General features: G+C 44.7%; 1 protein-coding gene across 2 annotated transcripts in view; it reads left to right on the plus strand.

The window, feature by feature from the left end:
* The window catches only part of LOC140186823 (phosphatidylinositol 3-kinase C2 domain-containing subunit gamma-like), a 273036-nt gene that overhangs the window by 196610 nt on the left and 51201 nt on the right, over window positions 1-25225 (plus strand). For both annotated transcript variants that reach the window (XM_072241431.1, XM_072241430.1), the window contains one exon: window positions 1487-1611. In XM_072241431.1, the coding sequence (XP_072097532.1) occupies window positions 1487-1611 (125 nt within the window). The remainder of the gene's footprint in view (window positions 1-1486; window positions 1612-25225) is intronic.

Here is a 25225-nt window from a genome sequence, read left to right on the forward strand (position 1 = left end):
CCTCACGACTTTATGTATGAGGAGCATTTGATAGCTCTGGGCCTGTACTTGCTGGAATTTAGAAGAATGGAAGTGGGGGCAGGGAGAGAGCTCTCACTGAAATAAATTGAAATTCAAGTTTAATTGTCGTTCATCCATACATATGTTTACAGCTAAACCAAACAGCATCGTTAAGAATATTGAAAGCCTATATAGTGTGTATGTGGAAAGAATGTTTCCATCAGTGGGAGAGCCTAGAACCAGAGGGGGTAGCCTTTTATTAGAAGGGAATTCCTTTATATAAGAGATGAGGAGGAATTTCTTTAGCCAGAGGGTGGTGAATCTCTGTAATTCAATGCCACAGATGGCTGTGGAGGCCACATCAATGAGTTTATTTAAAGTGGGGGCTGATAGCTTCTGAATTATTTAAGAAGTAAAAGGTTACAGAGAGAAGGCAAGAGAAGGCAAAGGGAAATCAGCCATGGCCAAATGTTGAAGCAGGCTCAATGAACTAAATGGCCTTATTCTATTCCTATGTCTTATGGGAAGTTTATTGTTAGCGTAGAATTTGAGCAAGAGCACTGAAGTAAAGTGTATCTCAGCTGTTGTTTCACGAAGTGAAATAAACTAAGATGAGCTAAGCACCCGTTCAAAATGGAGGCTCTTTTACCCGCATAACTCACTGATTCATTACTAAGTTATAGACTTGAGCTGCCACAGGTGGGGTTGCAAATTTTCAGAGATTACCCTTAAATTCCCACAGAAATGAAGACTGATTCCCAAAAGACGGCGGCAAGCAACTTGGAAGAAATGATGCTTTCAGTAGATGCCGTCTACATTTTTTTCAAACAATTAAATTTATTAGTTACAGAAATACGAGAGGAGTAGACTGCTTTGCCAACAGTTAAGATGAGTCCAATGGTTATCAATGCTCTATTTGCATTTGTTCCATATTCTTTTCAATATCTATAGGGATAAGCCTAATGCTGATTAGTACATCAATATTATAATCCAACACAGCTGGAGGAAATTAATTCCACATATATTTGCATATTTTAATTGAACCACTCTGACACATAAGAGGACCTATTTTCCTTGCAGGTAGATCTGAAAGCTTTCTGACTTGGCTGTCCATTTGATGCTGTAAATGACTATGCTGCAGATGAGAAGCTGTATGCTCCAGTGCAGGCCTCTCACAAATATGATTCCCTTTCGTTTTATCTGGAAGTTCTGGAAATGCAGTTATTTTGCAAAGAGCAAGCTGGGAACAGCTGATAACTATGCGTTAGATGCGGAGGCCTGGAAAGATGCATTTTATCTACCTTTGAATAGCTCAAGAGTGCTGCTTGTCAAATGCCATATGCTCGGTAATGAGAATCTGTGTCGAGATCTTGGAATTTGCAGTGCCAGGTTCCTGCCACACAATTATTCAGCCAGAAATTTTCCAGGAATAATCTATTTGATTTTCCTGCATGCCCAGTGATCTATGCATCTGATCTCATTTCAGTTTTACAAGATTCAAGTGGAACGAGAGGGACAATGTGAGGCAACCTTCATTGAAAGAAGTTACAATCAGTTTGTTGAACTCAACCATCAGCTTCACTGCTGCTTTCCTGCATCAGAGTTACCAAGGTATGGAAGGATTGATAATCAGACGTAAACATGAGAAAGTCTGCGGATGCTGGAAGCTTAAGCAACACATACAAAATGCTGAAGGAATTTAGCAAGTCAGGCAACACCTATGGAAATGAATAAACAGTCGACATTTCAGGCCAGGACTCTCCTTCAGGACTGAGAAGGACTCCTATCAGATTCCTGCTTCTCCAGCCCTAGACCCTTCCCACCCACCTAGCTTCACCTATCACCTTCCAGCTAGCCTCCTTCTCCCCCCCCCCACCCAACCTTTTTACTCTAGTATCTTTTCCCTTCCTTCTCAGTCCTAGAGAAGTGTCTCAGCCCGAAATATCAACTGTTTATTCATTTTCATAGATGCAACCTGACCTGCTGAGTTCCTCCAGCATTTTGTGTGTGTTGCTTTTGATAATCAGGCATCTCTTTAACTGTTGCTTTGTTGGTGTTCAGCATATCAGCCCTTCCTTAAAGGGAATAGCCCTTCTGCTTCCCCATTGACATAGAACTGCCCCTTAATCAGACCTTTATACTTGGCCCAACAGTGAATGTCCCTACATTATGCCCAGCCTAACACTAACAAAGCACTCACACCCATCTCTGTCCTAACAGTGAGTTCCCCTCAAATTCACATCGTGGGATCAGGGACATTTATGTAAAGAAAGAGAATATTTGGCCCCTTATAGCCAAGCTGACCAAACACAGATTTTGTGTTAATGTCCTTTCCCAACTTTGGATCCTGCAAATTGTGACTGTTTGGCAGCTCTTCGGGTCACTTTTTAAATGCAGCAATTGCTTTGCCCCCACCATCCTTTCAGGCAGTGGGTTCCAGACCCTCAATATGTATTGAGTGAAATATTTTTACTCAACTCCCTTCTAATTCTTCCACCAGTCTATCTAACTTTATTGCCCAACCCCTGGTTACTAATCCCTATACGAAGGAAAATAAGTCCTTTCTATTTCTCTTTTCTAGACTTCTAATAGTTTATACACTTCAATTAAATATCCTCCCAGTGTCCCACATGTCAAAGTCGGCAACCCTTAGAGTTCTCTCCTCATTACTCCAACTCTCCAGCCATGAAAACAGCGTGGTAGCTTCTGACTCACTAGTTCATAAATGCAGCTTTAATCCTGCTCTCACATTGCCATTGGTGATTTTGTGGGTTTCCCTTGGCTGCTTGGTTTCATCCTACATTTCAAAAGACATGCAGGTTGGTGGGTTAATTGGGACCATCTGGGAGTGGGGTGGTGCGGTGAAGCAGGCAGAATAAAATGGGTTGAGTGTATTGTGTGCGGACCTGCATGTCCAAAGGGCCTGTTTCCGTTTGGCACCGAAAAGTGTGACTGGCTTTGGAATGTGTGGTGACACTTGTGGGCTGCTCCCAGCACATCCTTGGGTATTTTGCTTGTTAGCGCAAATGACACATTTCACTCTGTGTTCTGCTGTAATGTGATAAATAGGTTTAAATATAAATCTTCTGTGCCATATGACTATAACAACAACATGGAAAACCTTCCCTGGACACTGCCAGTGCTATTGCATTTCTTCCCCAACAGTCTAACAGTGAGAGTGCGTCTTTCTTCCCCTCAACCCACCTATTAGGTGGTTTCCATTTGAAAATGTTACTTTTTCTCTCTACGGTGCATCTTTCAAAGAAAATAACTCTGTTGTAATAGAACATAGAACAGTACAGCACAGTACAGGCCCTTCGGCCCACAATGTTGTCCCGACCCTTAAACCCTGCCTCCTATATAATCCCCCACCTTAAATTCCTCCATATACCTGTCTAGTTGTCTCCACGTGTGGGCACGTGGCCAACTGGTTAAGGCACTGGACTAGCTACCTGAAGGTCGTGAGTTCGAGCCCCAGCCGAGGGAACGTGTTGTGTCCTTGAGCAAGGCACTTAATCACACATTGCTCTGCGACGACACTGGTGCCAAGCTGTATGGGTCCTAATGCCCTTCCCTTGGACAACATTGGTGTTGTGGAGAGGGGAGACTTGCAGCATGGGCAACTGCTGGTCTTCCATACAACCTTGCTCAGGCTTGTGCCCTGGAGAGTGAGGACTTTCCAGGCGCAGATCCATGGTCTCGCAAGACTAACGGATGCCTTTACTTTACTTAAGTCTCTTAAATTTCACTAGTGAAATGGCAATCAACAAATCCAAAGGAGTTGAGGCTTTTGGAGGATCTGCAGGAATTTGGTAGGATCCATTGGGAGTCAGGATCTTGACAATGTCAAGCTGTACTGGAAGTTCTCTTGCTTGTGCCCCGGAGATGAGTTAAAATGAGAGATTAGCATTTGGCAAAACAAAGGAACATGCTGATTTCTCAGATCTGAGTTAGATTTGAGAAATGAACACAGAAAACCAACGAAGACTTATCAATAAATTCGGAGGGACGTAGAGGGGCCTTCACTTAAATGGCACTGGATTGTGTGGTGACGCTTGTGGGCTGCCCCCAGCACATCCTTGGGTGTGTTGGTTGTTAATGCAAATGACACTTTTCACTGTATGTTTCGATGTACACGTGATAAATAAACTTGAATTTTGACTTTTGATCCTGATTTCCTGTAAGTGCTATAGGCCAGCAACTCCTTCTCCAACTGAATACTTACATGGACATTTCTGGTGGGTGCTCCCTTGCTACTGTTTTTAGTGGTAGAGGTCTGCTGGCATGGTTAAAAGTGATCATATCCTAAAACCAAAAACATGGTGCCCAAACTCGCAGGTAGTTTCTTCAGTTCTGACTAAACAAGTTCAAATGTCGAAGTAAATTTATCATCAACGAACATATACTGTACGAAACCATATACAACCCTAAGATTAATTTTCTTGCAGGCATACTCAGTAAATCCAATAACCATAAAAGAATCAATGAAAGACCACAGCCAACAAGGCAGACAACCAGTATGCAAATACAAAATAGAAAAAAAAAGAAATAATGATGATAATATATAAATAAGCAAGGTTGTCAAGCCGAGGAGTGGTAGTGGGGACAAGCTCCCACTACCTAAAAGTGCTCCTCACAGCATGCACCTCAAATAGCCTCTGACAACCAAGTCCAACTCCTGGCCTTCTCGCGGGCTTGGCCTCTAAGCTCAGCGGAACTGTTTCTACTGACAGGAGAAGGGGCGAAGGCGGGTCCTGGCACCTTAAAACCAGTGCTTCGGGTAGATGGAGCTCGTCAGCCTGGGAAGGCAGTCCATCTAAGAGAGGGGGAAAACTCTGATTTCAAACCTTCGCTGCCTTGCGGCCATACCCACTCATGGGAAAGGCTTCGGGAGTAAACCCTGAGGACAAATCCAGAGCTGGAGTCCCTAAGGCAGCCCAACGTTGCCTTCAACCTCGTTCTGGCAACTCCTGTGACGACACTGGTGCCAAGCTGTATCGGTCCTTGCCCTTCCCTTGGACAACATCAGTGGCGTGGAGAGGGGAGACTTGCAGCATGGGCAACTGCCGGTCTTCCATACAACCTTGCCCAGGCCTGTGCCCTGGAGAGGACACTTGCAAGACTTTCCAGGCGCAGATCCATGGTCTCGCGAGACTAACGGATGCCACCACAAAAGCAAAAAATATTGAGAACGTGAGTTGAAGAGTCCTTGAAAGCGAGTCCATCAGTTGTGGTAACATTTCATTGATAGGGGCAAGTGAAATTGAAGAAAGTTACCCCCTTTGGTTCAAGAGCCAATGCTTGAGGTGAAATAACTGTTCCTGAACCTGGTGGTGTGAGTCCTGATCCTCTTGTACCTTCTTCCTGATGGCAGCAGCAAGAAGAGACACCTGGGTGGTGGGGGTCCCCGATGATGAATGCTGCTTTCCTGCAACAATGCTCCATGTAGATGTGCTCAATGGTGGAGAGGGCTTTCCCTCTGGTGGACTAGGCCGTTTCCATTATTTTTTGCAGGATTTTCCAGCACGATTTTCCTGCAGTATCCCCAAATCCCTTGCTTTCCATAATATTCAGAAACTTATCAATCTCTGTTTTGAATCTCTTCCGAGAGATGCTGCTTGGCCTGCTGCGTTCACCAGCAACTTTGATGTGTGTTGCTTGAATTTCCAGCATCTGCAGAATCCCTGTTGTTTGCGATTCAATGAACAAAGGAGTTTTCCATCTTAGTCCTAAATAGCCTACACCTTAACTTTCCTCTGGCACAGAAACCTCCCTTTATCCCTTCTTCCAGCCTCTTGAGCCTTGCAAGAATTTTAAGTTTCACTGAATTATCTCATTCTTTAAAATTCTAGACTACTTGTTCTCCCTTCCCACGACAAACCAGCCATCCCAGTTATCAATCTTAGTACAAGTATATCATCTTTTTTAGGTAAGGATTCCAAGACTGTACACAATTTTCCAGCTACGGTCTGCCACTGCACAGGATCAGAAAAAAGTTGCAGAGTGTTGTAAACTCAGCCAACTCCATCACGTGCACTAGCCTCCCCAGCATCGAGGTTATCGTCAAAAGGTGATGCCTCAAAAGACTATTGCCCATCATTAGGTATCTTCATTGCCCAGGAAATGCCCTCCTCTCATTGCTACCAACAGAGAGGAGGTACAGGAGCCCGAAACATTTTTAGGAACAGTTTCTTCCCCTTCAAACTTCTGTCAAGCGTTGAAATGGAGCTCGCATGCACCACTTGTACTGTCAGATTGTTCCACACTCTCACAACCCTCTGAGTGAAGAAGTTTCTCCTCGTGTATCTCTTAAACTTTTCACCTTTCGCCCTTAACCCATAACCACTGGTTGTAGTCCCACCCAACCTCAGTGGTTGCTTTTACCTTATCTATACCCCTTATAATTTTGTTTACTTCTATCAAATCTTACCCCCCACAACTTTCCATGTTCTAAGGAATAAAGTCCAAACCAATTCAATCTTCAGAATCAGAATCAGGTTTATTACCACCAGCATGTGATGTGAAATTTGTTAACTTCGCAGCAACAGTTCAATGCAGTACATAATCTAGCAGAGAAGAGAAAAAAAATAATAATAAATTAAATAAAAACTATAATAATAATAAATAAACAAGTAAATCAATTATGTATATTGAATAGATTAAAAATGTGCAAAAACAAATACTGTATTTTTTTTTAAAGTGAGGTAGTGTCCAAAGATTCAATGTCCATTTAGGAATTGGATGGCAGAGGGGAAGAAGTTGTTCCTGAATCGCTGAGTGTGTGCCTTCAGGCTTCTGTACCTCCTACCTGATGGTAACAGTGAGAAAAGGGCATGTCCTCAGGGCTGGAGGTCTTTAATAATGGACGCTGCCTTTCTGAGACACTGCTCTCTAAAGATATCCTGGGTACTTTGTAGGCTAGTGCCCAAGATGGAGCTGACTAGATTTACAACCTTCTGCAGCTTCTTTCAGTCCTGTGCGATAGCCCCTCCATACCAGACAGTGATGCAGCCTGTCAAGATGCTCTGCACAGTACAACTATAGAAGTATTTGAGTGTATTTGACATGCCAAATCTCTTCAAGCTCCTAATAAAGTATAGCCTCTGTCTTGCCTTCTTTATAACTACATTATAACTCAGGTCCTCCAGTCCCAGCAATTTCCTTGCAAATTTTCTCTGTACTCCAACTTTATTTAAATGTTTCCCATAGGTAGGTGACCAAAATTGCACAAAATGCTCCAAATTAGGCCTCACCAACGTAAGAGCATGAGAGCATAAGATATATGAGCAGAATTAGGCCATTTGGCCCATCAAATCTACTCTGCCATTTCATAACGGCTGATCCAATTTTCCTCTCAGCCCCAATCTCCTACCTTTTCCTCATATTCGTTCATGCCCTGGTCAATCAAGAACCTATCCACCTTTGCCATAAATATACCTGAAGACTTGGCCTCCACAGCTGCCTGTGGTAAAGAATTCCACAGATTCACCAGTGTCTGGCTAAAGAAATTCTTCCTCATCTCCATTCTCAAAGGATGCCCTCTATTCTGAAGCTGTGTCCTCTTGCCTCAGACTCACCCAACTTAGGAAACATCCTCTCCACATCCACTCTATCAGGGCCTTTCACCATTCGATAGATTTCAATGAGGTCCCCCTTATTCTCCTGAAATCTAGTGAATACAGGCCCAGAGCCATCAAACACTTTTCATATGACAAGCCATTCAATCTTGTAATCATTTTCATCAGCCTCCTTTGAACCCTGTCCAGTTTTAGCACATCCTTTCTAAGATAAGGGGCCCAAAACTGCTCACAATTTCCAAGTGAGGCATCACCAGTGCTTTATAAAGTCTCAACATTACATCCTTGCTTTTATATTCCAGTCCTCTTGAAATGAGTGCCTTCCTCACATTTGCCTTCCTCACCACTGACTCAACCTGCAAATTAACCTTTAGGGAATTCCACACAACGACTCCCAAGTCGCTTTGCCCCTCAGTTTTTTGTATTTTCTCTCGATTTAAAAAATAGTCAACCCTTTCATTTCTTCTACCATTATGCATGATCATATACTTCCCAAGACTGTATTCCATCTGCCATTTATTTGCCCTTTCTGCTACTCTGTCAAGTCCTCTGTCGCCACTCTACTTCCTCAAAACAACCTGCCCCTCCACTTTTTTTCATATTGTCTGCAAACTTTGCAAAAAAGCCATCAATTCCATCATCCAAATCATTGCCATATAGTTAAAAAAGAATCAGTCCCAACACAGACGCCTGTGGAACATCACTAGTCACTGGCAACTAATCAGAAAAGGCTCTTTTTATTTCCACTCTTCACCTCCTGCCAATCAGCCACTGCTTTACCCACGCTAGAACATTTCCTGTAATAGTCTGGACTCGTAACTTGTTAAGCAGTCTCATGTGTGGCACCATGTCAAAGGCCTTCTGAAAATCCAAATACACAACGTCACCCAATTCTTCGTTGTCTATCCTGTTTGTTATTTCTTCAAAAAATTCCAACAGATTTGTCAGGCGAGACTTTCCCCTGAGGAAACCATGCTGACTACGGCCTATTTTATCATGTCCTTCCAAGTATCCTGATGCCTCATCCTTAACAATCCACTCCAATATCTTCCCAACAACTGAGGTCAGGCTAACAGTCCTATGATTTATTTTCTTCAGCCTCCATCCTTTCTTGAAGAGTAGAGTGACATTTGCAATTCTCCAGTCTTCTGGGACCATTCCAGAATCCAGTGATTCTTGAAAGATCATTACTAATGCCTCCACAATGTCTTCAGCTGCCTCTTTCAGAACCCTGGTGTCAACATCACCTGGTTCATGTGACTTATCTACCTTCAGACTTTTCCGTTTCCCAAGAACTTCTCTCTAGTTATGGTAGCTTCACATAATTTCAGTTTGAAACCCATCATGCAGCATTTACAAACCTTCCCAATAGTATATTTGGTTCCCCTCCAGTTCAGTGCAAACTGCCCTTTTGTATAGGTTCCACCTTCCCTGGAAGAGAGTCAATGATCCAAAAATCTTATGCCTTCCCTCCTACACCAACTCCTTAGCCACGTATTAAACTGTATAATCTTCCTAGTTCTGGCCAGACTAGCATGGGGCACAGGTAGCAAATCTAAGATCGTAACCATGGAGGTTTTGCCCTTTAACCACATCTAAGTCCGTGAACTCCTTATGCAGAACCTTGTCAATCATCCTACCCATGCCATTGGTACTTACATGGACCACAACTTCTGGCTGTTCACCCTCCCACTTAAGAATGCTAACAACATGATCTGAGATATCCCGGATCCTGGTACCCAGGAGGCAGCATACCACTGGGGAATCTCTTTCTTGCCCACAGAACCTCCTGTCCATTCCCCTAACTAACAAATCCCCTATCACCACAGCATGCCTCTTCTTCCCTCTTCAGTGCCAGAGACCCAACTACTTTGACTTTCTTCTGTTAGGTCAACGCCCTCCTCCTTCCCCTCCCAGCAATATCCATAGTGATATACCTGTGGTTGAAGGGAATGGCCACAGGGATACTCTGCTCTGACTCCTTAACCCCTTTCTCCTTCCTGACTGTCACCCAGTTTCCTGTGTCCTGCACCTTGGTTGTAACTATCTCTTGATATGTCCTATCCATCATCCCTTCAGAGTCCTGAATGATCCAGAGTTTGCCCAGTTCCAGCTCCAACTCCTTAACACTGTTAGAAGCTGCAGCTGGATGAACTTCATGCAATTGTGATCATCAGGGACACTGGACGTCTCCCTGTCTTCCCACATCCCACAAGAGGAGCATTCGACTGTCCTGCCTGGTGTCTCTACTATTCTAGCTGAGCAGATAGGAAGAAAGGAAGGGGAAAAAAGGACCTTGAGCTTTTCTTTCCTTGGCTTTCTCTGATTGAACCCTGTCTTTGCTGAAGCCTCGAAGAACTAAAACTTTAAGATTGACACTCTGACTATCTACTCAAATGGCTGCTGCTCTTGCCCCTACCATCCTTCAAATTGCTCTTGCTAAGCAATATCAAAATGCCGATTGGTTGCTGGTCAAAAGTCTTTTTCACTTTAATGAGCCACTGCAGCCTTTTGTATTCAGGCAGTGAACTTGATTCCTCTCAAAACTTTTGATGTCTGGATTGGCCATTGGTCAAAGCTCTTTTTCATCTTATCTAACTTCAACAAAAGATCCCATCTCCTGTACTCAATACTTCCTTTACGACCTATCTACCTGTGCGGCCACTTTCAATGAATTATGGATCTGTAGTCCCAGATCCCTTTGTTCTATGGCACTCCTCTGTGCCCTACTGTTCACTGTATAAGACCTACCATGGCTGGTCCTACTGAAGTGCATCACCTTACACTTGTTCCGATCTCACTGCAAGCTCTGATAGACTTCTTTGCTCTCTGCTACACTCCCAATCTTGGTGCCACTTGCATATTTGCTGATCTCATTAACCACATTATCATCCAGATCATTGATATGGATGATTAACAATAGTGGATCCAGTAACAATTCCTGCTGTATTCCACTAGTCACAGGCCTCCAATCTGAGAGGCAATCATCTACTACCATTCTCTGGCCTCTCCCACAAAGCCAATGTCTAATCCTATTCATTACCTCATCTTAAATGCCAAGCGGCTGAACCTTCTTGACCAATATTCCATGCGGGAGCTTGTCAAATGTCCATGTAGCAACATTTACTGCCTTGCCTTCATCAACTTTACAGAGAACTTCCTAAAAAACTGTGTAAGATTGGCTAGATATGACCTACCACGCACAAAACCATGCTGATCATCCCTAAACACTCACTGTCTATCCAAGTACTCATGTATCCAGTCCCTTAGAATACCTTCCAATAACTTTCCCACAACTGATGTCTGGATCACCGAACTATAATTTCCTGGTTTATTTTTAGAGCCTTTATAAGCAGTTGAATAACATTAGCTATCCTCCAATCCTTCGATACCTTACCTGTCGTTAAGGTTAAATGTTCTTTCTTCCATTATAAATCAGCATTGCAATTACTTCTTGCTGAGCATTTCCAACAATTCCCAATTAAAATACACTCGAGTTTTTCCAATGGGTTAGTTCATTCCATTGGATTTTACAAAGCTCGATAGTAGAAACTGGATATTTAAAGCTTTCCTGCAGTAGTGCCTCTTTTTGCAGGTCTGTTAAACTGAGGATTTAATTCATTTCTAGATTTCAGAGAATTAAGCACAGCAATAAATTTGTTCAGGTCCATGTAATGACCTTTCCAATATTTGGAAAGTGCAATTTGAAAATCATTGCCATTGGATGTGAAAGATTTGCTTTCATCTGTAACTAACCTATAGGTTTCAAATAATCATTCAGAACACACGCTGATGCTTTTGCACTGAAATTGGATATTGAATTAATTTCTTGTTTCCAGGTTTGTATTGATGTATGTGAGCATTGCAAACATTTTTACAAGGTTAGCACAGGAAACTAAATGGTGCAGGGAAGGAACAGTTTGTAAACCAAAGCATTAGTTTGTTTTGCAGTGAATACCTGACTGAAGAGAAGAGTTCCTTTAGCTAGATTAACACATTTTTAATCCTGATACTATTAAAAGAATAAATGATGCTTGATACAGGCTTAATTTCATTTCACCTGCCACATTTGCTCTGATGCTCAGTTGGAGACTAATGGCTCTTATCAAGACCCTCAACTTTCACTTCATAACGAGGAGGTTAACGATTTATCTTCCTCACCATTCCCACACCCCTCTAACTGGCTCAGGTTTCCAAGGCAACTACATTGTCAGGTCAAATAGCTCATATGTTTTTTTTTATTTTAATGTATTCCTTTTTTCAAGACTTTGGATCTCCTGCACTTTTTGCAAATCCTTAATTGTCCTTAAACTGAGTATTTAGTTAGGCGTTTAAGAGTCAACTCTGTTGGTTTATCTGGAGTAATATGAACCTAGATTTCCTTCCCTGAAGGACAATAGTGAACCAGTGGGTAGTTTTATGGTTATCATTATGGAAAAATTTTCTGAAGTTTTAACTCTCATTTTATTCACAGTATGTAAATTTTATAGTTTCCTCGATGAGATTTTAATTTTCTTTTATTCATTTCTTGGTACCTGGCATAGATGGCCAGCACATCCCTAAACTGCCATTGAAAAAGCAGTGGAGAGCTCACTCAGTGAGTGTAGCCCAGTGGTGACGTTATTACCAGGATTTACACCCAGCGATGATAAAAAAACATGGCAAGATATTTTCCAATGGGCTACCATGGACAGATTAGGCCAGTGAGACTGTGTCCATGGTGAGACTTTCAAAAGCATTGGTCAGACTGCATTTGGAGTATTATGAGCCGTCTAGGGCCCCTAATCTAAGGAAGTATTTGTTGGCATTGGAAACGGTCCAGAAGTGGTTCACGAGAATGATCCCGGGAATGAAAGGGTCATCATTTGGTGGCTCCTCATATGTAATTGCTGGAGTCTCAAACAATGAGTGGGGATATCATTGAAGCCTATCAAATATTGAAAGGCCTAGACAGAATGGATACGGAGAGGATGTTTCCCATAGTGGGGGAAGTCTTGGACCAGAGGGCACAACCTCAGAATAGAAAAATGTCCCCTTAGATTAGAGATGATGAGGAATTGCTTTAGCCAGAGGGTGGTGAATCTGTGGAATTAATTGTTACAGATGAAGTTAAGGGAAAATCATACGTACTTTTAAAGCAGAGGTTGATCTGTTCTTGGTTAATAAGGATGTCAAAGGTTATGGGGAGATGGCAGGAAAATGGGATTGAGAGGGATAATAAATCAGCCATGATACGATGGCAGAGCATTCTCAATGGTATGAATGGCCTAATTCTGCTCCTATGTCTTAAGGTGGTTCTGTGACTCTCTAGAGATAGTATATGACTTGGAGAATGATTTGTAGGTGCTGGTGTTGCCATATACTTAATGCCCTCAGTAGTTCATGACATGAGTCTGGAGTATAATTCAGGGTTTCAGAGTAACCAGGAATATCAGCTGCAGAGTATTTGTAGATGCCACCTACTGCACCCAAGTAAATGATGAGGGAGGGGATGAATGGTTAGGGTGACGGATGGAACACCAGTCAATTGAACTACTTTATCCTGGATGATGGCAAGCTTCCTGAGAGCTGCTCAACTTCCATTCATTCAGGCAATATTCAAAGAGTTGTTGAGCATGGAAACACCCTTCAAAGAAACAAAGACCACCAAAAATCTCCAGAACATTGTGCAAAACCTCCACTCACTTTAAAAAAAAATTATTTATGTTATTGATATTCCAGTCTACATTTGGATATCTGACATCCCCATTATTCCAACTCTGTGATTTTTACATACCTCTGAGCCTCAATTGTATAATTATGGCCTTTTCATTTAGAAGATGTAGGTCCTGTCCACCGCAGGACACAGTTTATTCCCTAGTGCTTCCAGTTCCTCTTCTTTCATCCTTTCCCAGCACAGATTAAGAGTTGGCTAACAGGTAGAAAGTATTTATTTTCTAAAGAGCGCGAACTATGGATCCTTCTCAGGTTGGCAGGCTTGACTGGAGAGATATCATAACAGTTATTTCCTGGGCCCCAGTGATTCACAATCAATATGTACAGTTTTGTGGATGAAGTGTAACATTCCAAAGTTTGCTGATGACACAAAATGGTGGGAATACGAAAGGCGATGAAGGGATGTGGACAAGCTAAGTGAGCAGATAGATGGTGTTGTGATGAGCGTCCTTGACAAGGATGTTTGGACCCAAATGCAGGAGTATTCGAAGCAAGGGTTGGGATACAGTAACAAACTGGATTAAGAACTGAGCACAACACAAATGCTAGACAAAAATCACTAGAAAGACTTATGATTGAGCACCAAACCTCAATTCAGGTGCTCCTTAAATGTTCACCCCTTGACACCCAAAACATGACTGCCAATTAGTGGGACTGTCCTGAATCTTTAAAGGGGGCTCAGCAGCTATCCATACTCGGGAGAGTTAGAGCACCTAAACCTCAGAAGCTGGTGCAGATGGGTGCATGTTGTAACAGGACCCCCTCTCCTATGGCTGACTATTGATGACCCTGGCTGCTTGGAGAGACAATCATTGTAGTCATGGATGAGAACCGGATCCCAGATGACTTTCAGGCACAGCACCGGTCTGAATCTTTCCCAGTCCACAAGATATTGCTGAACATCTAGAACAGTAGGCGAGTCCAAAATTCTTCTCACAGTGAAAACCTGTTCCCCCATCAACAAACCAGGGTGTCAGTGTGGCTGATGGTGGTGGGGCTAATGGGCTGGTGTTCACAGGCTTGAAGTTGAAAACGTGGAAAGTGTGATTGGTCTTGAGGGTCTTGGGGAACTGCAAGGTGTAGGCCACCAGGTTTACTTTCTAGAGAACCCTAAAGGGTCCAATGAAATCGGGTCCCAGTTTCCTGGACTCCGCTCACAGAGACAAATCCCGAGATCCAGGCTGCAAAACTGGTCCTGGTCTTCTCTTGCAGTTAGCCTTTACTTCAGCCTTCTGGGTAGAAGCTAACAACATCTCCCTTGCCCTAGTCCATCTGTCCTTCCAGTATTGGACGAGATCTTCAGCCACAAGGACCTCAACCTCTACCTCTTGCTCAGGGAAGAGTGGCGGAGAATACCCAAATTGGCATTCGAAAGAGGACATCTCATGCCTTAGAGTGCTCTGGGTGACCTCTGCCCACATCAAATGTTCGCTACACTTGTTTGGTCTTTCAGAGGCCAGGCATCTTAGGGGACATTCCATATCTTGGTCTCTGTCTGGCCTTTGGATTGTGGGTGAAACCCAGAGGAAAGTCCCGCTGTGGCCCCAATCAGTTTGCAAAACACCCTCCAGAAACGTGATGTGAATTGCAGACTGCGATGCAACACAATGCCCACCGGTAAACCATGGATCCTGAAGACTGCTGCAGAACAATCTCGGCCATCTCTGCCACAGGTGACCAAGGCGATGACTTTGCAGGCCTCTATTAAGCGATCTCCAATTACCATGGTAACGGTCTTCTCCTTGGAAGGGGGAAGACCCTTGACAAAGGCCATGGAGGTGTGAGCCCGTGGTCTTTCTGGAACAGGCAGGGGGTGAAGGAGCCCATGACGTTGGTTGTAGGGCTCTTTGTATTGGATGCATACCTCACGTGCCAGCACATGTTGACGGACCTCACTCAGCATTCCAGGCCATCAGTATCTTCTCTTAATGAACTCGAGGCTCCTGGCAATCCCTGGGTGAGATGTCAATGCTCTTGCATGCCCCATTTAGGAACCTGAGACCAGGCGGGACTAGGAATGAACAGCCAACCCAGAGGGCCATTCTGAGGGATTTTCCCATGCATCTGGGCCACACAAACAAGTGTGTCAATCCTCCAACGAACTGGCGCTATCACTTTGGCTTGGAGCAAAATGGTGGTTGGCTGCTTTTCTCGTTCAGGTTCGTCAAACTGACGGGACAAGGCATCTGGCTTCTGGGTCTTAGATCCCAGTCAACAGGTGAGGATGAAATTAAAACAGTTAAAGAAAAGAGACCACCTGGCCTGCCAGGAATTCAGTCTCTTGGCCTCCTGAACACAAGCCAAGTTCTTGTGGTATATCCATACAATAAAAGGGGTCTTGGCCCACTCGATCCAGCACGCTATCCCTCCAGAGCAAACTTGACCGCAAGCTGCTCTTAATTCCCGGTGTCGTAATTCACCTCTGCCAGGCATAGTCACCTGGAGAAGAACGCAAACGGATGCAGCTTATTGTCTGAAGGTGTCCATTGAGACAACACTGTACTCACTCCGATGTCCAAGGCACCCACCTCCACAATGAAGGGAAGGTCCAGGTTAGGTGCAAGCTAAAATGGGAGCCGTCACAAACCCTGCTTGAGCTCTGTGAAAGCAGCCTCTGCCTCGGTAGCCCAACCAAAAGGGCCCGTTGGTCTCTCGGTTTGTGCTGTCAGCAGAGCCGCCACTGAGCTGAAGTTTCCGATAAACTTTCAATAAAAGTTGGCAAATCTGAGGAAATATTGGATCTGCTTCACACTGGATGGTGATAGCCAATTTCTGGCTGCCTGCGTCTTACGAGGGTCCATCTTGAGATTACCATTAAAGATGATGAAACCCGGTAAAGAAATAGTGGTTACGTGAAATTCAGACTTGTCCAGCTTGACGTAAAGTCCATGAGCAAAAAGCCTCTTTAGGATACTTCTGATGTGAGCATTGTGCTTCTCCATGGACTTTGAGAAAATTAAGATGTCATCCAAATAGAGAAAGCATACTTACGAAGAGCATCTCAGAGCATGTCATTTATAAAGGCCTGGAAAACAGCTGGCATGCTCACAAGGTCAAAGGGCATGATCAGGTACTCATAGTGCCCTGTGGGTGTGTCGAATGCCATCTTCCGCTCTTCACCCTTCTTTATGCGAACTAAGTTGTACGCAATCCACAAGTCCAGCTTCAAAATTACTCTTGCCCCTTGGAGAATCTCAAAACCAGTGTTAAGGAGTGGAAGAGGGTAATGTTCCTGACTGTTATGCAATTCAACCCCCTATAATCAATGCAAGCTGCAGACTTACGTCCTTCTTATGTAGGAAGAAGTCAGCGCCAGCTGGAGAGGTGGAGGGCCCAATGAATCCTAGGCAAGAGCCTCTTTAATATATTCCTCCATAGCGCTTCTCTTCAGGCCTGAGAGCATGCATAATTGACCCTGTGGAGGACATGTACCTGGCAGTAGATCTATTGCTCAGTCGTAGGGTTGGTGCAGTGGAAGATTCGAGGCCTTTCCCTTACCGAAGACCTCTCCAAATCCATTTAGATAGAAGGGATTTCTACCAGCTTGGGTGCTGCGATTACCCCCAAACCTTCCTCCACGGATGACTTTTGAAACTCTGTCAGTAACGAGGGTGCTTTGGCAGACCCCAGAGTCTCCCCCATAGGTTCAGAAGAGGCTTTAGTGAACAAAGAAGCCAAATCACTGTCCAAGTCCTTGTCTGTCTCCTCAGACATTGGCAGGGAGGTGCGACAAATAGTCCTTGTGCTCCTGGGACTAGGCCCAAAGAGTCTGTCTGTTCTGGAGCCTTCCCCTTAGACAGGACCTGGCAACTGGAGTCCTCTAGCTTAGCAGCTAGAGTTCCATATGTCTTGGACACCTCCATGGTTTGCTCCTGAACTAGAGATCTAGTTCCAGCATACCCCTGACTGAACTGGGTCAGAACTCGCCAATCGGTCTTCCGTTGAAGGTAGGATTGGGTTCCCTGAAGGCTGCGGGTCACCTTGAGCAGGTCTGCCCCCTTGTTGGCTGCTGCTCTTGGGAGAGTCTAGGGGTCAAAGCATCAAGCCAAAAACATACCTTCTTGCAGTGACTGGACCATGCAATGATCCTGCCTTCCTTCCATTTTATGGAAGGGGACACCCAAGGGTGTCTGAAGATCATGGGTATGTGAGAAGACTCAATGATGTGGAAACTAATGTCCTCTCCTCATCCGCAAGACCAACATCTGCTGCCGGATCTGCCTGGAAACAAGCGGACAGCCGTCCAAGACAGTTGCCGTCATGTGCTGACACAACACCTGCAGTGGTATGTTGAGCCAATGGGCAGTCTCCAAGTCCAGGAAATGTCCCACTGCTCCAGAGTCTAAAAGAGCATGCACCTCTCGTCAGTTCATACCCCAAGAGATCTCTGCCCTCAGCGTGACACCAAAATCTGTGAGGTCGAGGGTGCTGGCTGCTACCATCACTGCCCCCCTGACACCGGACAGTTGGAACAGTTCTTCCGAAATTCGGCCCACAGGTGACCTGCTTCCCTGCAGTAATGGCAGCAACCTCGACCCCGACACGAGATCCTTTCATCGCCAGAGATGGTTAAGTGGCCGATTTGCATGAGCTCAGCAGGAGACAGGCTAGTCATGGTCCAAGATCGGAGGATGAAAGTATAATGCATTGAGATTGGACTCGGGCTAGCCCTCTTCCTTCTCTTGAAGTTATCCCACTTACGCTCTGCCAAATGATTATCGAGACAAATGGATTGGTTGACCAGAACCTTCAAGTCCTCAGCTGGTTCTCCCAAGGCAAAGGCATCCTTCAGTTCATTTTGGTGTCCGTGGCGGTTTATCGTATTCAAGGTTTCCCCATTCCAGCCACTCTCTTGGGCCAAGGACGAAAATTCAATTGCGTGGCCGGCCGCTGACCTTCCACCCTGTTGAATTTTCATCAGGCGGTCTGAGGCTTAGCTGGCACCAGCGGAGTGATGGAACACCTTCCTCCAAGAAATCCTCTGAGTCCAAGCAAATGTCTGACCTGCGTTCCCAATGCGCGGTGGCCCTGGACAGGGCTCTTCCAATCAGAAGAGAGATAATGAAGACCACCTTCCCATGCTCCGAAGGGAACCAGGATGGCTGGAGTTCAAACTCTAATGAGCATTGGAGGAGGAAGCTGCAGCATGAACCCAGGTCACCATCGAATCTCTCTGGGGTCGGAAAATGGACTGGATCTGCAGAGCGACTGACAGCCTCACCCGATCAACTTTGGCTTCCCTCCTGCAGTAGTTGGGACATGGTGACTTAGAGGTCATGTATCTCCAGGCTCTGCCTTGAAATTTTCTGGATGTGGCTGGTCACAGCTGTCGAAAGGCCATGGTAACCCAATGGATCCATGTTGGCTCAATCGTACTGTGACAAGAGTCCTTGACGAGGATGGTTTGGACCCAAATGCTGAAGTATCTGAAGCAAGGATTGAGGCATTGTATCAAACTGGATTGAGAATCTGAGCACAAAACAAACAGTAGACAAAATCACAAGTAGGCTTACACTTGAACAACAAACTTCATATGAGGTGCCCCTTAAATGCTCAGTCCTTGCACGATTGCCAATTAGCAGGACTGTTCTGATTCTTTAAAGGGTCCAAAGTATAAAGCTAGCCATACACAGGGGAGTTAGAGCGTCTACGTCTTGGAAGCTGATGCGGACAGGTACCTGTCGTAACAGGTGTACAACACAGAAGCATGAAGTTGTCCACTTCAGTTTGAAAAAATGTTGAATATTCTTTAAACAATGTCAACTTTAGGAATATTTACATTCAAAGGGACGGACATAATTGTTGCAAATTATTCAAGCTAATATGCCAATGCAGCTGGCAGCTTCTACAGTACTGTGGAAAAGTCTTAGGCACACATATATAGCTAGGGTACCTGAGACTTTTGCATAGTGCTGTAGTAATTTTATGTATTGCACTGTACTGCTATCTTAAAAAAATTTCCTGACATACGTGAGCGATAAACCTGACTCTGATCTGGGTCTCTTTTGTGGACTGAGAGTGGGAAGGGGTTAAGGACACGGGAATCATGGTTGGGAAAAGGGAAGGGAAGGGAGTGGGAAACACCAGAGAGACATTCTGTAATGACCAATAAGCCAATTGTTTGGAATCAAATGACCTTGCCTAGTGTCTCGGGGATGGGTGTGTCTGTACCCACGCCACCTCCCCCACCCCGGCACTCCTTCTCTGTCACCTGTCCCACAACCCTCTTGTCACACTTCACCCTCACCGTTCCCAACATCCTTTGCTCCCACCAGCTTTGCAAAGTCTCTCTCCACTCCACATTGACAAATACAATACTATGCAAAAGTATTGCATAGTATTGTATATACAGCAATGATTAGCTGTATATACAGTATGTCCCTCGGGTCTTAGCACCTTTGTATGTCACAAGAGGCTATGGAAATACTCTTAATAGTATGTCTATTAGATTACTCATTGTTTTGCCAACACATTGAAGAAACTTTCTCTAATTCCTTGCTTCCTTGTTTATATTAAATTCAATGGGGCTTCACTCCCCGCCCTCCAATCATCCACTGGGCTTCTGTTCCTGCACTTCTCTTGTTCAGAGTCCCCACTCTTCATGTTCCTTTTACCCTTCTTCTAAACTTTCCTCACACGCTGCGAGAACAAAAGGGATGACTTAACACATTCCTAAAATGGAAAAGAGGTGTTCATACTCAGAAGCTGCTGAAGCTCCTATCTGCAGGCTAATAGTGGGTTTCAAGTTATAGAAATGATTACTGAACGTTGGTGCTATGGAAACCGTAGTAATCCAATACCTCAGACAGAGAAGTTTACAGTAGTCTAGGGCAGTATTGACTTATCAGGCTGCTTTCCCCTATGAATGAGGCTTTGATAGGCACACCCATCACTTAAACTTGGCTTTCTTCCCAGATAGTGCAGAATCCAACTGCCTGGTTTGAAACTGAATGAACAAGATTGTGAATTTTACCAGTGCACCTAGAGGCAGCCCCAGTACAGAGGTCGAGAACTGAAACATATCAAGTTATGGTCTCTGTTCATGTCAGTAGCACTGCCATCTGTATCAGAGTCTGGAGTACTGTCTGCCCCTCTTAATTAAAAAGTTCTAATCAAAATTATCTAATGTCTCAACTTCACAGAACAAAAATCCCACTTTAATATATTATTTATACTGATTAATTAAACCAAATACTAAACTGATGTGCCTAACAGCCAATTAGTTTGGCTGTAGCTTTTTTCCTGCTGTGGCAGAAAGTCAATGATTGACCTTTGACTTCCAGTGTGGAAGCTTTAGTATGTAAGAGTGGAATGCCTCAAACACAATTGAAGCCATAACTAAATAGGGAGGTTTCCATGTAGGTTCCCAGACAACCATTGCTTCTGGTAATCTATAATTAGCTGACAGTGTACAAAGCACCAGCTAAACATTTGCTATGAGTAATTCTTTCAGCAAAATGAAAAGGTCATTCAATGTGGGATTCAGGATCAAGCTGGAATACTTGGAGTTCTGGGGGTTTAACCCTAACCTAACAACGACTAATTGCTTGACTTTCCATCCAAGCAGCGTCAAGCTCAACATCCCATCTGTGACAGAAGCATCGCTCGTATTAATTGTCTACATTCTCTTAGATTTAGGATTAATTTCAGTCTTACCTTCAACCAAGACTTGGAGAATGTCCATGAAGTAATGTGATAAACTGACTATCACCATTTGAGGCAGAAACAAAGAAACATAGAAACGTAGAAAATAGGTGCAGGAGTAGGCCATTCGGCCCATCGAGCCTGCACCGCCATTTATTATGATCATGGCTGATCATCCAACTCAGAACCCTGCCCCAGCCTTCCCTCCATACCCCCTGACCCCCGTAGCCACAAGGGCCATATCTAACTCCCTCTTAAACATAGCCAATGAACTGGCCTCAACTGTTTCCTGTGGCAGAGAATTTCACAGACTCACCACTCTCTGTGTGAAGAAGTTTTTCCTAATCTCGGTCCTAAAAGGCTTCCCCTCTATCCTCAAACTGTGGCCCCTCGTTCTGGACTTCCCCAACATCGGGAACAATCTTCCTGCATCTAGCCTGTCCAATCCCTTTAGGATCTTATACGTTTCAATCAGATCCCCCCTCAATCTTCTAAATTCCAACGAGTACAAGCCCAGTTCATCCAGTCTTTCTTCATATGAAAGTCCTGCCATCCCAGGAATCAATCTGGTGAACCTTCTTTGTACTCCCTCTATGGCAAGGATGTCTTTCCTCAGATTAGGGGACCAAAACTGCACACAATACTCCAGGTGTGGTCTCACCAAGGCCTTGTACAACTGCAGTAGTACCTCCCTGCTCCTGTACTCGAATCCTCTCGCTATAAATGCCAGCATACCATTCGCCTTTTTCACCGCCTGTTGTACCTGCATGCCCACTTTCAATGACTGGTGTATAATGACACCCAGGTCTCGTTGCACCTCCCCTTTTCCTAATCGGCCACCATTCAGATAATAATCTGTTTTCCTATTTTTGCCACCAAAGTGGATAACTTCACATTTATCCACATTAAATTGCATCTGCCATGAATTTGCCCACTCACCCAACCTATCCAAGTCACCCTGCATCCTCTTAGCATCCTCCTCACAGCTAACACTGTCGCCCAGCTTCGTGTCATCCGCAAACTTGGAGATGCTGCATTTAATTCCCTCATCCAAGTCATTAATATATATTGTAAACAACTGAGGTCCCAGCACTGAGCCTTGCGGTACCCCACTAGTCACCGCCTGCCATTCTGAAAAGGTCCCTTTCAGTTTCTGCACTGAACCACTGTAACTCTATTCAGTTGTCACTATAGCTGTTCTTTGCAGTGCAGCGCGGCAGATTTAAAAGGAACAGAGGCTCATAGAGCGGGCAGCGTAGTTTGCGGGCTGCGGAGTGAGCCGGGAGCAGAGTGAAGACTTAAGGGCTTCGACTCAACTGGCTTAGGCGAAAACGGGCGAGGCGACGGAGGTTTGGCATTCATTTTCTGTTGTTATTTGAGGACAGGGGCAGTATGAGTGTGAGGGCAGTTTGCTGTTCTCGGTGTCGGATGTGGGAGGCCCTTGAGTCTCCAAGCCTCCCGGACGTCTACATCTGCGCCAAGTGCATCGAGATGCAGCTCCTAAGGGACCGCGTTACGGAACTGGAGCTGCAGCTCGATGACCTTCGTCTGGTCAGGGAGAGTGAGGAGGTGATAGAGAGGAGTTGCAGGCAGGTGGTCATGCCGGGGCCACGGGAGGCAGACAAGTGGGTCACGGTTAGGAGGGGGAAGGGGAAACGTCAGGTAATAGGGAGTACCCCGGTGGCTGTGCCCCTTAACAACAGGTACTCCTGTTGTTAACAACAGGTACTGTTGGGGGGGACAGCTTACCCGGGGGAAGCGACAGTGGCCGTGCCTTCGGCACAGAGTCCGGCCCTGTAGCTCAGAAGGGTAGGGCAAGGAAGAGGAGGGCAGTTGTGATAGGGGACTCGATAGTAAGGGGGTCAGATAGGCGATTCTGTGGATGCAGTCCAGAGACCCGGATGGTAGTTTGCCTCCCTGGTGCCAGGGTTCGGGATATTTCTGATCGTGTCCAAGATATCCTGAAGTGGGAGGGTGAGGAGCCAGAGGTCGTGGTACATATAGGTACCAATGACATAGGTAGGAAAACGGATGAGGTCCTGAAAGGAGAATATAGGGAGCTAGGAAGGGAGTTGAGAAAAAGGACCGCAAAGGTAGTAATCTCGGGATTACTGCCTGTGCCACGCGACAGTGAGAGTAGGAATGCGATGAGGTGGAGGATAAATGCGTGGCTGAGGGATTGGAGCAGGGGGCAGGGATTCAAGTTTTTGGATCATTGGGACCTCTTTTGGCGCAGGCGTGACCTGTACAAAAAGGACGGGTTGCACTTGAATCCTAGGGGGACCAATATCCTGGCAGGGAGATTAGCGGGGGCTACTGAGGTGACTTTAAACTAGAATGGTTGGAGGGTGGGAATCAAATTAAAGAAGCTAGGCGTGAGGAGGTTAGTTCACTACAGGGGGATGGGAACCAGTGCAGAGAGACAGAGGGGTGTAAAGTGAGGGTAGAAGCAAAAAGTACTATGGAGAAAAGTAAAAGTGGCAGGCCGACAAATCCAGGGCAAGCATTAAAAAGGGCCACTTTTCAGCATAATTGTATAAGGGCTAAGAGAGTTGTAAAAGAGCGCCTGAAGGCTTTGTGTGTCAATGCAAGGAGCATTCATAATAAGGTGGATGAATTGAAAGTGCAGATTGTTATTAATGATTATGATATAGTTGGGATCACAGAGACATGGCTCCAGGGTGACCAAGGATGGGAGCTCAACGTTCAGGGATATTCAATATTCAGGAGGGATAGACACGAAGGAAGGGGAGGTGGGGTGGCGTTGCTGGTTAAAGAAGAGATTAACGCAATAGAAAGGAAGGACATAAGCCGGGAAGATGTGGAATCGATATGGGTAGAGCTGCGTAACACTAAGGGGCAGAAGACGCTGGTGGGAGTTGTGTACAGGCCACCTAACAGTAGTAGTGAGGTCGGAGATGGTATTAAACAGGAAATTAGAAATGTGTGCAATAAAGGAACAGCAGTTATAATGGGTGACTTCAATCTACATGTAGATTGGGTGAACCAAATTGGTAAAGGTGCTGAGGAAGAGGATTTCTTGGAAGGTATGCGGGATGGTTTTTTGAACCAACATGTCGAGGAACCAACTAGAGAGCAGGCTATTCTGGACTGGGTTTTGAGCAATGAGGAAGGGTTAATTAGCGATCTTGTCGTGAGAGGCCCCTTGGGTAAGAGTGACCATAATATGGTGGAATTCTTCATTAAGATGGAGAGTGACATAGTTAATTCAGAAACAAAGGTTCTGAACTTAAAGGGGGGTAACTTTGAAGGTATGAGACGTGAATTAGCTAAGATAGACTGGCAAATGACACTTAAAGGATTGACGGTGGATATGCAATAGCAAGCATTTAAAGGTTGCATGGATGAACTACAACAATTGTTCATCCCAGTTTGGCAAAAGAATAAATCAAGGAAGGTAGTGCACCCGTGGCTGACAAGAGAAATTAGGGATAGTATCAATTCCAAAGAAGAAGCATACAAATTAGCCAGAGAAAGTGGATCACCTGAGGACTGGGAGAAATTCAGAGTTCAGCAGAGGAGGACAAAGGGCTTAATTAGGAAGGGGAGAAAAGATTATGAGAGAAAACTGGCAGGAAACATAAAAATGGACTGTAAAAGCTTTTATAGATATGTGAAAAGGAAAAGACTGGTAAAGACAAATGTAGGTCCCCTGCAGACAGAAACAGGTGAATTGATTATGAGGAGCAAGGACATGGCAGACCAATTGAATAATTACTTTGGTTCTGTCTTCACTAAGGAGGACATAAATAATCTTCCAGAAATAGTAGGGGACAGAGGGTCCAGTGAGATGGAGGAACTGAGCGAAATACATGTTAGCAGGGAAATGGTGTTAGGTAAATTGAAGCGATTGAAGGCAGATAAATCCCCAGGGCCAGATGATCTGCATCCCAGGTTGCTTAAGGAAGTAGCCCAAGAAATAGTGGATGCATTAGTGATAATTTTTCAAAACTCGTTAGATTCTGGACTAGTTCCTGAGGATTGGAGGGTGGCTAATGTAACTCCACTTTTTAAAAAAGGAGGGAGGGAGAAACCGGGGAATTATAGACTGGTTAGCCTAACGTCGGTGGTGGGGAAACTGCTGGAGTCAGTTATCAAAGATGTGATAACAGCACATTTGGAAAGCGGTGAAATGATCGGACAAAGTCAGCATGGATTTGTGAAAGGAAAATCATGTCTGACGAATCTTATAGAATTTTTTGAGGATGTAACTAGTAGAGTGGATAGGGGAGAACCAGTGGATGTGGTATATTTGGATTTTCAGAAGG

This window comes from Mobula birostris, chromosome 23 (assembly GCF_030028105.1).
Source record: "Mobula birostris isolate sMobBir1 chromosome 23, sMobBir1.hap1, whole genome shotgun sequence".
Classification (NCBI taxonomy): domain Eukaryota; kingdom Metazoa; phylum Chordata; class Chondrichthyes; order Myliobatiformes; family Myliobatidae; genus Mobula; species Mobula birostris.